At 36.3% G+C, this 17384-nt stretch overlaps 1 protein-coding gene across 2 annotated transcripts in view; it reads right to left on the reverse strand.

Annotated features, from left to right (window-relative positions):
- Positions 1-13538: 13538 nt before the first annotated feature.
- wdr35 (WD repeat domain 35) overlaps positions 13539-17384 on the reverse strand; it is an 89426-nt gene continuing 85580 nt past the window's right edge. For both annotated transcript variants that reach the window (XM_039748176.1, XM_039748175.1), the window contains 2 exons: positions 14066-14306; positions 13539-13798 (listed from right to left, as the gene is read on the reverse strand). In XM_039748176.1, coding sequence (XP_039604110.1) covers positions 13648-13798; positions 14066-14306 — 392 coding nt within the window. In that variant the 3' untranslated portion in view covers positions 13539-13647. The remainder of the gene's footprint in view (positions 13799-14065; positions 14307-17384) is intronic.

The raw sequence follows: 17384 nt of genomic DNA on the forward strand, positions 1-17384 counted from the left end.
TTTGCGATTTTTCCCATTACGGTACCATCCACGCAGGCTCCTTCACGCCTTGCACTGCAGGACAATTAAGTGTTTCCAGGCAGCAGGTCTACTATCGCAGTGACCAGCTATACCCTAATATTCTTCTTCTTCCACAGGTATTTTTTTAAGGGGTGGGCACGATCAGAGTAGGTGTCTAGGTCTCTTTCATGTGATCGTATATTTGAAGTGATGCCTTGCCGAAGATGTGCTGTTGCACGCATCAGTTTGTTACATTCATTGTAATACACTAACGAACAAAAAAGGAAGATGGATTTGATCCGCTGTAAACATCTGGAATGTTTTCAGCTTCAATCACTGTACCTAATTTATTACTGACAATGTGAAGGTTGTAATGTGCGAGTAGGTGAGTATATCAATGGCTATGTGAGGTGAGGTGAGTGGGGTTTTTGAGCTTCGATACCCACTGATCAATAGGGATCTTATTACGGTCTCGCCTGGCAGTTTCATGTCTTTACGATGTAGACGATAAGCCCTAGAAAATACGAAGAAGAAGAAATGAAAAGAAAAAAACTCCACAGAGGCTGGAAATTTGTAATTATAAAAAGTGAAAGCAAAATCCCAAATTACTGTCTTGGCGAGTTCTGCCTGAGCCAGACCCAACGTGGATATAAATCAGCAAACTTGGTAACAACATCTGCTAGAAGACGTTTTAAGAGAATAAAGTGTGTGGGGCACTTGTCATGTCACACGTTTTTAACAACCGGCACTTTCATTATTAAACTGCAGGCGCTTTTTTGTTAAAAATTCACGTGGATAGACTCAACAAATTAACTGGCACACACCTGGCATCTCTTATGGGAAAACATATAAAACTCACATAAAAGTAAGAAAACGTGTTAAAACGGCCTTGTGTAAAGAAACGCTTTGTGAGTCCGTTAGATCAGCCATTCATTCTCCTAAACACCCTGGCTGCTTTGCCTTCAGAGCAGGCTATATTCTAATGGAATCAGGGACAAGGCAAACTGCAAAAATTATGTTTAAAGGAACACATTATTTGAAAATCCCCGTTCTATTTAACTTAACGCGTACACCCCCGGAAAGTATATCGAAACCATCGCAAGGTTTAAAATAATATTTATCTTTATATAAAGTCGGCATCAATAATTTATAAGGAATTCACACAAAAACCACACGAAAATATACATTTTAATTTTTACATTTTTCAAAAACGTTACAAACAGAAATTAGCCTATTACATGATTATATGACATTGTAAGATAAAGCAGGCTGTATCATATAACGTAAACTCAAATGCCTCAAATCCCTCATAAAACAAGTGAGGTTATCCGGAATCTTAAAATACAATGTTAACATCGGTGCTGAACATGTACTTTTTTCTGTCATCTTTTGACAGCTACATTTCTGACTTAAACAGTAACTATTTTACTAAAGATTAATTTAAAAAAGGTAGACAGTGTGCGTTGTTGACCGTGCGTCCTGACCGAGTTTTTTTCCGGTCTTTCTCTCAGCTGTTCAGGGATAAACCGCAGTTCCCACTGATGTAACTGTCAGTATAAGAATATGGATTAACGGGTTTGCACTACAAACAGTTTAATAAAATGACACATTAACGCTTCAATTTTTTTTTATACGATATTCAATTATCATGATTTTTGATACATTCGCTCATTTAGATTTGGGTATTTTGAAAACAATTTCAGACATGGTTTTTGTTGGCCGCCTCTGTAGCAGGAGTACTTGACTCCGGTCCTGGAGGTCAACTGTGGGTGAAGGTTTTCATACCAGCCAGTTTGGCAAATAGAATCCAGGGCTAGTAAATAATGCAACTTCGTATTTAATTATAAGGATTGTTTATGCTTTCTTCCAAAACAAATCATTATCTAACTGTAGATGTTTCAATTTTCTAAGAACATTATCCAAATGTCATGTGGTACAGAACAGATTTGTACCTCATGTGGCTTCCCTTCTGGGTCATTTATTTCAAAACATTGTATTACCACAGATAACCTGCATGTGCTCAGTTTAAATGTAAGCATTTTATCTGGAGAACAGGTGGTTCCTTGGCTGGTTAAAAAAAAAAAAAAAAAACAGGAAAAATAAAAAATGTAATGCAGCTGTTTAAAACTAGAATAGGCAGGTTCTGAATCATAACAAATCAATTAACTAAAACTAAATCCAAAAAAATGATTGTTTTAGTAGTAAATAAATGGGTTCTAATTTATAAATTTGGTTAAAGCAAATACCTGCAGTCACTGAGGACTCCCAGGACCAAAGTTGACTGCCCCTGCTCTATGGCATTTTGATGATATATCCCAGTAACTGAAAGTAAATAGTATATTATTATTATTATTATTATTTATTACATATGATTAATTGGTGCCCCATTCAGGGAAGATTCCCACCTTGTATTAGCTCCTCACAACCCTGAACTGCATTTGTGGGTTATTAAATAGGTGCATTATTCTTAATTATTATTACTATTAGCAATTGCTATTATAACAGTAGTATTCTATAAACAGCTTAATGCAGTGTTTCCCAAACTCAGTCCTTGGGACGCACTGTGGCTGCAGGTTTTTGTTCCAACCAGATTCCTAATCAGGGACAACACTTGATAACGCTGCGCTCATTTAATTAGCTGGTATTTTTTTTTTTCTCTTATTCGACATTCAGAAAAAAGCATGGCAGCATTAATTTTACATTTTTAAGACATTTACAAATACATCTGCTTTTTCTATAAATTTAAATGCTTAACTCTCTTTTGTTGATTTCATTGTATTTCTCCCTTTCTCTGTGCAGTCTTCCCCCTTCGTTGTATCTTATTTATGACAATTAACAATGAGCAGATACACAGGCAAACAGCACAGAATAATCAAAGGCTGAAACTACTTTAGTGTCAGACCCACTAATTAGTAAATAATGGATTAATTAAACAATGAGAACACCTTGAAAAGTAGAATGAAAATCAAGATGAAAATACTGTTAAAAAGAAAAAAATACATTATTCCTATATAACTGCTTGGTGCATTTTAATATATTTTTTTTTTTAGCAAACAATATAGAAACTAGTTTTCTAATTCCTTTATTGTGCCCAAAACACAGAACTTGGGAAATAACAGTTCATTTAAGTAGCCCAGGAGTTCAATTAAAAACAGAAGCTGATTGGAACAAAAACCTGCAGCCACAGTGGGCCCTCAGGACCGAGTTTGGGAAACACTGGGCCTTAATGGCATCACTGCAGCATTAAGTGAACAACCAGCTTGGACAGGGTGTCAGTCCACATAGTGTAATACAGGCATATATTTGTAAATGGCACCACTCCAACCATCCACCTTCTATACCGAAAGAGTTTCATAAATGTACTATTATAGCTTTTTTACTGTATGATGTGGTATAACCTACAACATTTTTTAAAACATTAGAAAAACAAGAATAGGCCATTCAGCTCAACAAAGCTCATCACTACTATCCACTAAATTCCTCTGAAACAAGTCAAGGTTTGAATGTCCTTAAAGTCCAACTGTCTACTACACTACTTAGCAAGTTATTCCATCTATCCACGTGTGAAAGTTAAATCACAAAGCTAGTTTCAGGATAGGAAAAATACCTTTATTTGATATGCATGTCAAGTCACCACAATGCCTTGAAAATAATGACTGAATTATACTTCTGAATTATACTAATTGTAATTCTTGTACTGATTGCATTTCATAAATAAATACACAGTTAATTACACATGTACATGATTATTTTAATTTCTCATGTCATGTCCTTGCAAGTTACAGAGGCTATACACCGGTTCTCTTATCAACACTTAACCTTACATAGAAGTAGCAGCAGGACTGTGTCACAGGCTTTAATTTAAATACTTTCTATGAAAGCTAAAGACAAAAGGTAACAGTTAACAGCTACAGATGCAAGAACATAAGGTATTTTATATAATCATTATATAAAATAATGAAAATCATATTTATCAATAGAAACCAACTCTCACATCTGCTTGTATGAAGAAAAAGTTCCTAACATTTGTGCGAAATTTACTTTCAAGTATTCAGCTTTGCCTGGTACTCTTGTTGAACTCATTTTAATGTAACAATTTTAAGCCACTGTACTCATTTTTCTTTTTCAAAATTTTAAACTTCAATCATGTCACCTCCTAATCTCCATTTGCTTAAACTGAAAAGGCTCAATTATTTTAATTTCCCCCATAACTTATATCCTGTAGTTCTTGAATGAGCCTAGTCACTTTTATCTGGTCTTTTTCTAGTACTGTCTTTTCTGTAGCATGGAGACTAAAACTGCATGCAGTATCTAAGAGGCATCACTAGTGTGTTATAAAGCTGAAACATAACCTCTTTGGACTTGTACTCCACACATCATGTTATATAACCTAACATTCCGATAACCTCCTTGATGGCTTCTGAACACTGCCTAGAGGTTGATAGTGATGTGTCAACTATGTTTTCTAAGTTCTTCTAAAAAGGGGATACTTTCAAATATTAGACCTCCCACTGTGCGTAAAAATCCAACATTTTTACTTTATATATGTAATACTTTACATTTACTTACCATACATAAAATTTCATCTGTCACAAATCTGCCCAAACCCATACGCTGTCCTAGTCCTTCTGTAATGATTCAATGCATTCTACACTACCAGCTAATCCAACTAGCTTGGCATCATCTGCCAATGTAGCCAGCTTGTTATATATAGTCCTATTCATTTTTTTATTCATTTTATTGCAATCCATACAAAGCAATCAAGTTTTTACAAAAAGAAAAATTGAGTTAAGAACATATATATAGTCCTATTCAAACCATTTATATACTGTATAATAAAAATTGCAGTGGCACTAACACAGACCCCTGAGGGACACCACTCTTAACCTCACCCAATTCTGATAAGGTTCCTCACACAATAATCCTCTGCTTATTATGTTTTGGACCTAAACAATGCACTACACTATAACTGCTACTTCTTTTAGTTGAATGAGTTATCTTATTAAATCCTTCTGAAAGTCAAGATAAATAATATCACCACTCTGGTCGTATCCTTTTGTTACTTCATTGTAGAATTCCAGCATATAGACTATTCAGTAAAACTCCTGTTCTTATCATGTGCTGCTCAATTTTTCTCCTTAATATTTCCTTTCATTAATTTACCTATGATGCATATAAAACTTAAAAGTTTTAGTAATTACATCTGCGCCCTGCCAAAACACTACAAATTGTATTTAATTATTGTCACTTGATCCTTGTGGTTCAATATTCTCTACAACCTGAATTCTATCCTGGTTATTATAAAATACTAAATCTACACAGACATCCCCCCGTGTTGGTACTTTCATATACTATTTTAAAAAACAGTCGGTGATTATGTCTATAAACCCCTGCTTTGTGTTACGCTATTTGCAATGTAATTGGAGTCCTCCATGACTGTAATATACCCCTCTAAACTTGTCTTTTTAGCATTGATAAAAAAGGTGTGTGCTACAACTACCGTCTGCCTTGAGGAGTTTATAACACACTTCTAAAATAAGGCCTCTATCTCTAAAGCTTTCAAGATGAATCCAGATGTTCTCACTGACCATCTATGTTATACTCAGCCTCATCTTTCTTATTTAGCTAGGTTTTTGTTATTGCTATAATATCAAAATTATGCTCAGCTACATATAACTTCAGCTCACTTGTTTTATTTTTCATACTTCTAGAATTAAAAAAAGCTATGTTTAAGTTGTTCCTCTTTGTACTTTTGCACTTAAACTTTGAGTTAGAATTTACAATACTATGCATATGTTTCTACACTACTCTTCGACACTTTTATACACAGTTCTAAACCTGCCCCCAACATTCCCTAGTTTAAACAATCCTCGAGTAACCTACTTATACAGCTCCAAAACATATTGGTGCCCAGCAAGTTGAAATGTAACCCAGTTGTTCCAAAAGGATTACCAATGCCCCCTAAAAGTATAGCTTTCGATTCTACACCAAGATTTAAGCCACATGTTAAGCCTTCTAATATCCTCATAGTTACCTGGAGTGGTGCATGGCACAGGTAGAACTTCAGAGAAGACTACCTTGTCAGTTCTGCTTCTCGGATTGGCACTTAGCTCTTTAAATTTGGATTGCAGGACTGCCAGCCACCCCCTATGCATGTCATTTGTTCCAATGTGGATAAAGATGACTGGATCCACCCCTGCTCTGACGAATAGCCTATTAACCCTTCCAGGGAGGCTTCCAACCTGTGCACTCAGAAAGTAACACACCTATGAGACTTCCTGTTTTGTTAGTAATCTGGTAGGTTATATGGATTTTGAATTGATTTATATAGTCACATTCACACATACATTTTAATAGGTCTAAAGGTACCTACTTCTTTTAATGAATTTCATAATCCTTGATAAGCAATCCAGAAGTTTACGACAGATATTAGGTACATTAATGTAAACTTGACTTAGCATTTAAGAGTGGAATATATCTTATTTACTAAATGTCTAAACACAAATACAGGGGTGGGCACAAGTGCATTTACAGTTGTTTGTATGGAAAAAGACATGCAGGTTATCGTTATTACAATAACTTTATTAACTTTACTAACTCAAAGGAATGCCACAATGGCACAGTGCACTCAGGTACAGTTTTGTAAGTGCTCAAATTGCTGGACTTTATTATTTACACATTCTTGAAGTCTACTTATTACACTCTTAATAATAATAACTATAATAATAATAAGACAAATAATGCAAAATTTAATAAATAAATAATAACACAAGAATAAACTCTGTGTTTTGTGTACTCACAACTGTAAACCTACTTTTGCCCACTCCTGTATAATAAACAATATAGTATCATAATAAAAAGGTTAATTGGTTGATCTTAGTTTCATTTTACAAACAGAATACAAAAAGTAGGTGGTGCAGTGGGTAGCGCTGCTGCCTCGTGGTTAGGAGACCCAGGTTCTCTTCTGGGGTCCACCCTCCGTGGAGTCTGCATGTTCTCCATGTGTCTGTGTGGGTTTTCTCCCACAGTCCAAAGACATGCAGGTTAGGTGCATTGGCAATCCTAAATTGTCCTTGGTGTGTGGATGTGTGTGTGTGTCCTGCGGTGGGATGGCACCCTGCCTGGGGTTTGTTTCCTGCCTTGCGCCCTATGTTGGCTGGGATTGGCTCCAGCAGACCCCTGTGACCCTGTAGTTAGGATATAGTGGGTTGGATAATGGATGGATAGATGGAATACCAAAAGTAAACAATAATAACAATGTTTAATTAAAGCACATATGTACAGTTTATAAATTACCTAATTGACTACTACATTGAATGATAGGGTGTCTCTGTAAATTTCACTTATTTCACATTATCCACATTAATACTACTATGTAACAACAACAACAATAATAATAACTAATAACTTATAGATAAGTATTATTATTATTATTCTTGTTGCTATTATAAAAAACAGGCATAATACACATAGCATTACATATGCAATTCAAGAAATCATAAAGTTGTAAAGTACTGCATATGCCAACCAGTTCAGCCATTAAACAGAATATTAGCCTTGGTGTATTTTTGTTTGTCATATTTTGAGAATTCACAACACACATATACAAGTAGGTCCATAAATATTTGGATTAAGACAACTTTTTTCTAATTTTGGTTCTGTACATTACCACAATGAATTTTAAATGAAACAACTCAGATGCAGTTGAAGTGCAGACTTTAATTCAGTAGGTTGAACAAAAAGATTGCAAAAAAAAAATGTGACGCAACTAAAGCATTTTTTTTTAACACAATCCCTTTATTTCAGGGGCTCAAAAGTAATTGGACAAATTAAATAACTGGAAATAAAATGTTCATTTGTAATACTTGGTTGAAAACCCTTTACTGGCAACAATGACAGCCTGAAGTCTTGAACTCATGGACATCACCAGATGCTGGGTTTCCTCCATTTTAATGTTCTGCCAGGCCTTTACTGCAGCGGCTTTCAGTTGCTGGTTGTTTGTGGGCCTTTCTGTCAGAAGTTTAGTCTTCAATAAGTGAAATGCATGCTCAATTGGGTTACCTGGGTTGCTTTGGCTGTATGTTTTGGGTCATTGTCCATCTGTATCATGAAACGCCACCCAATCAATTTGACTGCATTTAGCTGGATTTGAGCAGACAGTATGTTTCTGAACACCTCAGAATTCCTTCGGCTGCTTCTGTCCTGTGTCACATCATCAATAAACACTAGTGTCTCAGTGCCACTGGCAGCCATGCACGCCCAAGCCATCACACTGCCTCCACTGTTTTACAGATGATGTGGTATGCTTTGGATAATGAGCTGTTCCACGCCTTCTCCATACTTTTTTTTTTGCCATCATTCTGGTAGAGGTTGATCTTGGTTTCATCTGTCCAAAGAATGTTTTTCCAGAACTGTGCTGGCTTTTCTAGATGTTCTTTAGCAAAGTCCAATCTAACCTTTCTATTCTTAAGGCTTATGAGTGGCTTGCACCTTTCAGTGCACCCTCTGTATTTACTTTCATGCAGTCTTCTCTTTATGGTAGAGTTGGATATCGATAAGCCTACCCCTGGAGAGTGTTGTTCACTTGGTTGGCTGTTGTGAAGGGGTTTCTCTTCACTACGGAAATGATTCTGTGATCATCCACCACTGTTGTCTTCCGTGGATGTCCAGGGGCCTCATGTATAAACGTTGCGTACGCACAGAAATGTTGCGTAAGAACTTTTCCACGTTCAAATTGCGATACAGAAAACCTACACTTTGCATAAAGCCACACACTTTTCCACGGTACCTCATACCTTGTCGTACACAAGTTCTCCGCTCGGTTTTGCAGACTAGTGGCACCCAGCGTCAAAGCAATGCTACTGTTCCTGTGTGGTTACACCTTATTTTCCTGACGCGGCTTTATAAATACACTGAAAATAACCGCATATTGTTTATTAGTGTAACGCATCTGATTGTAATTAACTAGTAACAATATAATGGTCCAGGGAACAGCCATAGTATTCCAAATACCATAACTGCTTTAGTGTTGTTACTCTCACTGCACCTTCTTCTTCTTTCAGCTCCTCCCGTTAGGAGTTGCCACAGCGGATCATCTTTTTCCATATTACTCTCACTGCACCACTTGGAGTATTTATATCACTGTATCTGAATGTGAATCACAGCAGCAGCTGATCGGAAAGAGAATTATCGGTATACAGCTTCAAGCACACGCTGCCTCAGCCACGGTAAAACGTTTCAAAGCCTTTCCTGTACGGACACGTATTTACATATGATGACGATATCATTTTTAAGTTGAAATGCAGCAAAATATTTTATAATATTATACAGATAAAACTTTAACTTCATTTAAATAATCTATATTTTTCACTGGGAGTGTTGTGAAAGATAGAATAATTAAACATGTACTGCGAAGATATTTCAATGTTCCTTAAACGTTTTGAAGAATCGGCACTCTAAGCTTACAGATGGCTTAACTTCTATTACAGAGCTGATTGTGTGGTGATTGGGTATTTGGGGAAAGAAAAGCAAGGACTGCAGTGGCGGCTACACCAATATATATTGAATATAAAACAGAAAGAGAAAATAACAACACAGCTTAAAAACGCAGTGACAAATTTTGTCAAAAGTTAAATGCTTGTGTCATGAGCACAAGGCGGCTATGCAGTGTCTGCAACGGACCTGGCCATCCACCATGCATAAGCTACCTTACTGACATTGCGGGCAAAGGAGCCACCGATTCTTCCTCTGCCCAGTACCACCACAAGCCTAGAGCCGCCCTTGAGTACTGCTGAAATAAATTATTTCATCGAAGGTTGCACACAATCACTGCGGCGTGAAAACCATGTTTAATAACGTGCTTTAACTTCTATCATCATAAAAATGATACCACGTATACATCTCAGTATTTTAGTTATTCAGAGAGCTGTAATATAACAAATGTAATGGATTCTGTGTCCAGTTGGAGGAAGAGTGCCGGTTTAAGAAGCAAGTAGTGATTCACACACACATAGCACATAGAAGATCAAATACAAAACAAAGCATTTAACATGCTACTTTAATTACGATGTGATTTGAGAAACTGGTTAATTAAACGATTTTAAGATGAAGTTTATGATGTTCTGCTTTAATGACAAATTAAACTACGTGATTAAAGTGGAAATGTCGAGATTGAAGTTGACATTTCGTGCTTTGTTCCCCACTGTGTGCCTTTTTTTCTCTGTACCCTAATAAGCTTTCATATGACACTCAGACAGTGGGCTACAACTCGCCTTTTCACAGCGACTTTGATATGTGAATTCTTTTTTATTTCTGGCACTGTGCGATTTTGTGAACGTGAGCTTTCAAGTTTCTCCAACACGCAATGTCACTCGATCAACTTCCTTTTGTTGATTATACCACGGTTTATTTGAACAAATAGTATGTTTTTCCTTTGCCTCCACTTGGTATTCGTTGAAATTCTTATATTTTCCCCCGTGCTTTTCCCATTGTCTTTTCACAGAAGGCTGAGCTTAAGGGCGATTTATATTGATTTGCATATTCAAAGAGGCGTAATTCTGGGAGGAGTTGGGATGTTACATAAAGCGCGTGCACGAGCGTTAGTTTTCACGCTGATCGGGATTTTTGTAGCGCAAGAATGTGGAAGTTGGAGTACGCACAGATTCCTGCATCTGGATTTTTCTGTGCATAAGCACATTTCAGCTTTTGTGCTTACGCCATGTTATAGTGCGAGTTCTGCGCACGGCGTTATACATGAGGCCCCAGGTCTTTTTGCGTTGCTGAGTTCACCAGTGCTTGTTTTCTTTCTCAGGATGTACCAAACTGTAAATTTTGCCACTCATAATATTGTAGCAATTTCTCGGATGGGTTTTTTCTGTTTTTGCAGCTTAAGGATGGCTTCTTTCACCTGCATGGAGAGCTCCTTTGACCGCATGTTGTCTATTCATGACAAAATCTTCCACATACAAGCACAAGACCTCAAATCAACTCCAGGCCTTTTATCTGCTTAAATGATAATGGCATGACGACGGACTTGCCTACACCTGCTCATGAAATAGCCTTTGAGTCAATTGTCCAATTACTTTTGAGCCCCTAAAATGAAGGGATTGTGTTAAAAAATGCTTTAGTTGCCTCACATTTTTATGCAATCTTTTTGTTCAACCCACTGAACTAAAGCTGAAAGTCTGCAATTCAACTGCATCTGAGTTGTTTCATTTAAAATTCATTGTGGTAATGTACAGAACCAAAATAAGAAAAAAGTTGTCTCAGTCCAAATATTTATGGACCTAACTGTAAATGATCCTTCAAAACTACTTGTAATGACAATACATTGCTCTTGCAAAATAAAATAACACTGGGGAAAGAAAATCCAAATGTATCCAAAATCTGCATCAACCCGGTGTCAATATAAGGATGGAAAATGAGATAAAGAGCACCTTACTGAAATGAATGCACTGCTAAAACAAAAGAAAAACTGCAAACTTGAGATACTCCCTCTGAGATACTGAGGGAGGTGCATTATGGGATTTAGAAGACAATCATGAAGGGTAATTATACTGAAAATTGTCAGTATGAGAAATTAACCTAAAACAATATAATAGGTTTAATGAGAGTTGGACAGTTGTATGTAGGCTGAGTGCTTGTAAATCTGGGTCTGTTATATTTAAAAAAAAAACATAAAAAACAGTCCCCCTTCCCCAAACAAATTTTGCTCTCTTAGATAACTGCGTAGTTCACACATATCACAGAACCAGCCCTGATGTCACCTGCTATTATGATGAAGATAACAGAATGATAAGTAGGTTTCATGATATATGAATAATAATAAAACAAATTAGTTTCAGAGCATCTTACAAATAAATTGGCCCATGATCATAATTAATACCTGCATATATAGCTTGGCTAAATATGACTTTACATTCCACTACTCAATGAGAACAAGAAGGATAAAACTTATATAGGCACCACACAAGATAGGGATTAAGTTAGCTCAATTTTCAACATTTATAACTTCCAAATTTTATCCCTATAACTGAAATTAAGTTACTGAAACAAACTGGGAACATACTCTTGAAAAATATGAATTTAGCCACAAACATTTTTCTCTTATAACAGAGTCTTATTTTTTTTAAAATGAAAAATCACTTTTCAAATGCAAAAAATCCCTGAAATCCATAGAAAATGCACATAAAATCAGGCTTACTTTACCTCAGTCCTCATAATGGGTTCTGTGATTGAAACTTGGGCAGTGATCAGCACTTGAGAATGCCATAGGCATAAAGTAAGGGCCCAACTTCTTCACTTATCTCAAAGACTTCTTCTGAATATTAAATAAAAGTTTATGGCTGATTAAGGTGCATAATAAATGAAAATCGAAGATGTTTAATATAGAACATTTTAGAATCCTTTTAAAAATATTCACTTTGTAAAGAGAGGGAAGGGTTAATCAGCTTCTTCAGGATTTAAGAGAAAAATATTTCCTTAGCTGGATATGGATTAGAGGGCTTTGCCATGCCTTTCAGCAATTCTGGATAAAAAAGAGTGTTATTTATCCAAAAACTAAGTTAAACGTTTTCTTTAGCCCAAGAAGCTCCTAATAAATTATGACTGGCTTGGAGTACAGTGCTTCTGTTACCAACTTAACACCATAGCTGGTAAAGTCAACAATTTCAAAATAGAGTACACATGTGAGATTGGGCCAGAAGACGTTAACACTTTGAAAAGCACAAAGACATTAACACCAGTGAAGTGCTGGATATTGAGCACTGTGCTAATTAGAAATTAACACTGAAACAAAGTTAAAAAATAAAACTTTCTGGGAGTAGAAATTAATCACTGAGGGTTTTTGAAACAACACACTGAATAACAAGAATAACACTGCATTCTCAAACGTGGGGTGCAGAAAATGTCAGCCTGGATATTTTTTTCCTCAGGGATACAATAAATCTGCCAGTTAATATGATGTATATGCACATTGTGTAAAATGTTTATACTGTTTATTGCATTTGTATATTTACAGTACTTACACCTTTATTACGGTTTTATACTATGTCTATGTGAACTTTAGTTTTGATGCTGCTATCACCATTCCTATCTATGTTGGGCATAATGATATAATATGTGAGGCATTATGTTTGTTTAATAGTTGACTATAAAATGATAATATAGAACTCACAATTCTGAAAATGTTAACAGAAATGCACTGTTTTATTATATAAACTTACTTTGTACAACTATATACATTTATATTAAGATACAGAACAATTTTAATACAAAAAATACTGAGAGTTCAAATGAATCACTGATATATGCAGTCATTTTCTTACAAAAAAAACAAGTAACACTATCTCAAATATAATAATATAAATGACTAAAAATGTATAAATTGTTTTTGGTAACATGGTTTATTTTGAAAATCAACATACTATAATTAAGTTACAAACTATGCAATTAGTGTTTTTGCAATTGTAGCAGTGATTTCAACATGAGTACTGAATACACATTATTTGCAGTAGTATTTTCAACAGCTAGACAAGGACTCTATGTTCTGGTATTGTATTCACAAATAATTACAAATGCAAACTACAGTATGTAATATTTTAAAAAAGCATATAAATTAACAAGACCTTTGTACCACCTGTTTTAAGCCTATGCTACAGAAGTGTGGCAGAGAGGACAGAAGTTACGACTAGTAATGTGTTGTTCAAATGCACAGTGTTTGCATGTACTGCACATCCAGAATTGGTATTCTGAAATTGGCCGTCCAGTTACAATACAGATTGGCAACTTTCCATCTTCACTGCAAAAAAAAGGAACAAAAAAAAAATCTCAACTATATAATAAATATTTTATTTACATGAAAATCACACTGTGTGAACTACACCACTAAAAAATGACTGTAATTGCTTGAAAATTAATTTATGCTCACTTTGATCTATGTAAAAATGATTTCAAGAATTTTATTTCAGAAGCAAATTATTTCAGTAATAACATGCATGCCTTCTTAAATGACTATCAAAACAGACAGAGGCATTTATAGCTTTTAAGTGAGAAGTGCTTAACATACCTATCTGGATTATTATCCATTTCCAATTTTCTATTATCTTTTGGACTGTGCTTTGTGAAAATCTCCAGTGCAAGATCCTCATATTGCTGTTTGTGCTCTGAATTAAGGGTGTCCAAGGACTCCAGTTTAATAAATGCTTTAGAACAAGTACCAAAAGCCCGATTGGCAGAAGCACAGATAGCCAGTAGTGAATAGATTTCCACAGCTGGAATTATGTCTTCATAATCACAAAGTTGAATAGCTACAGAAAAAAGTGAAACAGGAAAAAAGTAACCTTAAATCTTTATAAAAATGTTTTATACTAGTTATAAGTGAAACTTATATCTTGATAAATTTAATAATATTTGATACTTTCTGTGACACAAAGGTGTACAGTTTATAGACTAATACACTAATTATTACTTAATCATTATAGCAATGTGACACAATAATTAAATATATGATTTTGCTAATTTTTGCTCAGGATCATTTCTATATCAAATTCCTGAAAAGCAAATCTTCATGTTCTACTTAACCTTCAAATGGTGATCCTCTTCCCTCAGTACTGGACATGTTAACTCTAACGTTTATCTAATGTCACATGGGTGCACTCTTGCCTTGTGCTCATTGTTTTTCTAATCAACTACCAATTTTTGCATGCTGCATTGCTAATTGCAATTTCTGAATAACCAAACACATTTTCTTTGGTACAAACTACATTTGTGGTGTTAACAGCAATCTGAAAAATGTTCATCAACAGAATTTTTCAGCATGGAGAACAGTTACTGGATCTGAAATATACTGTAGAATATTACAAATCTGTCACAGTGGAACAGCAACTATAATTTTTGTAAATATTTTTCATTTGCTAAAGCTACCACCGTTGAATAATCTATACTAATAAAAGGCAAAGCCCTCACTGACTCACTGACTCATCACTAATTCTCCAACTTCCCGTGTAGGTAAAAGGTTGAAATTTGGCAGGCTCATTCCTTACAGCTTACTTACAAAAGTTGGGCAGGTTTCATTTTGAAATTCTACGCGTAATGGTCATAACTGGAACCTATTTTTCTCCATATACTGTAATGGACGTTAGCCCGATGGCAGTGAGGGGCGGAGCTGTGTGTGACATGATCACGCCTCCCACGTAATCACGTGAACTGACTATGACCGCAGTACGTTGAAAAGAAGGAAGAGCCCCCAAAGAGCGCGAAAAGTTTTGCTCACGTGAACGTGTCTGCAAAAAGTGGCGTTTCCTGCACTGCAAAAATACTACAAAAGACGGGCAGCCGGCGCGCGTGTGCGTAGCTGTGCCGGCCTTTGAGACGCTGACTGCACTTCTGCCTTAAGTGAAAGTAAACACTTTTAATTTTTCCCACCTTCCCAAGAGCTATAGCCCAGACAACTGTAAACATGGGATCCCATTTCTAGACCGCGGCAAACTAATATTAAGGCGCTTCGCACTTTCTTTTACACGTAAATTATTATGAGGTCGTCAGGTCGGATTATGAAGACACGCACAGGAGTGGAGGGCTGACAGTGCCATCCCGGACAATTAATGGCAGGGCCGTCTCTCCAGTCTACACGAGACGCACCGCAACGCTGATATCGTCAGCGAAGACCTCTCTCTACACTATATAAAAGAAAATGGCAAGTTTCCTTTCTTTACACCTTTTTTCCTTTTATCCCCAACCAAACCCTTTCTCTCTTAACACTGCAGAGGACACAAAATGATTTTCTTTTAATTGCTGGTAATGCCGGTAAGGCACATTACCACAGGCAGAAATTTGGACGTTCACATAGAAAATGTAATTTCTATACCACAGCCGTCGTGTAGAGCCTTTCAAAAGGGATCAACTACCAAGAGATGACCCATATACATTTTAGCTGCTGTTAGTACTACTTACCTGTTATGTTATATCGGCTTTAAAATGTAGCTTACCCAAAACCACTCCATTGGTGCTCAGTGTATCTTTACTTCTTAAAACGTTAATGTTTTACTGTTGAATAGCTTATAGACTACATTTTATTTTTTTCCCTTGCACTCAGTGAGCGAGGCCAATGGGTGATCAGTTATATATATATATATATATATATATATATATATATATATATATATATATATATATATATATACTACGCGCACGCGCGTAATACTGCCTTAAAATTTTATTAAGAAGAAACTTAAACCTTTTTAAACTGAGGGAAAATATACCAATAATTATTTGTTAAGGATCTCTTTGTATACCACATTGTCAGTTCGGCCCTCCGGTTGTAATATGACCAAGCTGTGCGATGAGCTTACTCTTAAGCATGCAATGTACAGTTGGCCATGTGAACAGTAATCTTGTTTCAAATCTCAAATCTGCTGTCATAATCGGTTTGAGTTTCATGGTTTGTTTCAATTATGGCAGTATTTGTAGGACTTGTGTTGAAGAGACATTCGGCATCTGTCAAGCGTTGTAAGTATACAACCTGTTTCATCGATAACTTTACATCCAGCTTTTGAGAGTTTAAACATTCATAAACATCCAAGTGTCCACTACTGAAATCGTCACCTGTCAATCTAAGATGTTTAAGAGGCATTGGCGGTTGTCAAAAGGTGTAAAATATTTGGCCATTTCGGTACACTTGAAAGCGACAACCGAACAATTCACCGGCAGTCATCAACTCACATGCAGATACATAGGTGAAGGGCTTAAGCATTTCACTCTTCTAGTGCTCCTGTGTAGAATAATTATCTCCTGTACCGTCATCAGTCCACACCTTGAACCTGTCCCAGTCATTCAATACATAAGACACAATGTTCCTCAAGAGTGAGCCTGATATGGCCGTGCAATATGTAACAAAGAGAATGGAAAAGGTAGATGCCATCTCTGGGCATGGAAACCACTCGGTAAGTGACAGTTCTTTGATCGATGGTGATTACCTCGATAGACATGTTAATGGGGGTACGGTTGGAATAATAAAGGAAATGGGTACCTGAACAATGTAAAGTAAGTCTAAAATACCTACACAATAACTATAATCGTAATAAATGAACAATAAAACAACGGAGAAGCCGTGGATTAAATAAAAAGGCTGTAGTTATCAGCAGGGAGACGTGAATCCCGTGGCGAAGCAAGGAAGGGAATGTAGAGACTGGCGCTACGGACGGCCTTATAAAGGCAGGCAGCCAACAACGTGGGAGGCGTTGGGAAGGGGGACCCAAAGCAGCCTCACACGGTGACCGAGCTGCAGGCTATGGACGTATATATGTACGTAAGTAGGATTTAGTTAGCGCAGGGAAGCCGCCTACCAAATTTCGTGAAGATGGGGCCATAAATAAGAAAGTTCAACA

This window comes from Polypterus senegalus, chromosome 3, assembly GCF_016835505.1.
Source record: "Polypterus senegalus isolate Bchr_013 chromosome 3, ASM1683550v1, whole genome shotgun sequence".
NCBI lineage: Eukaryota > Metazoa > Chordata > Cladistia > Polypteriformes > Polypteridae > Polypterus > Polypterus senegalus.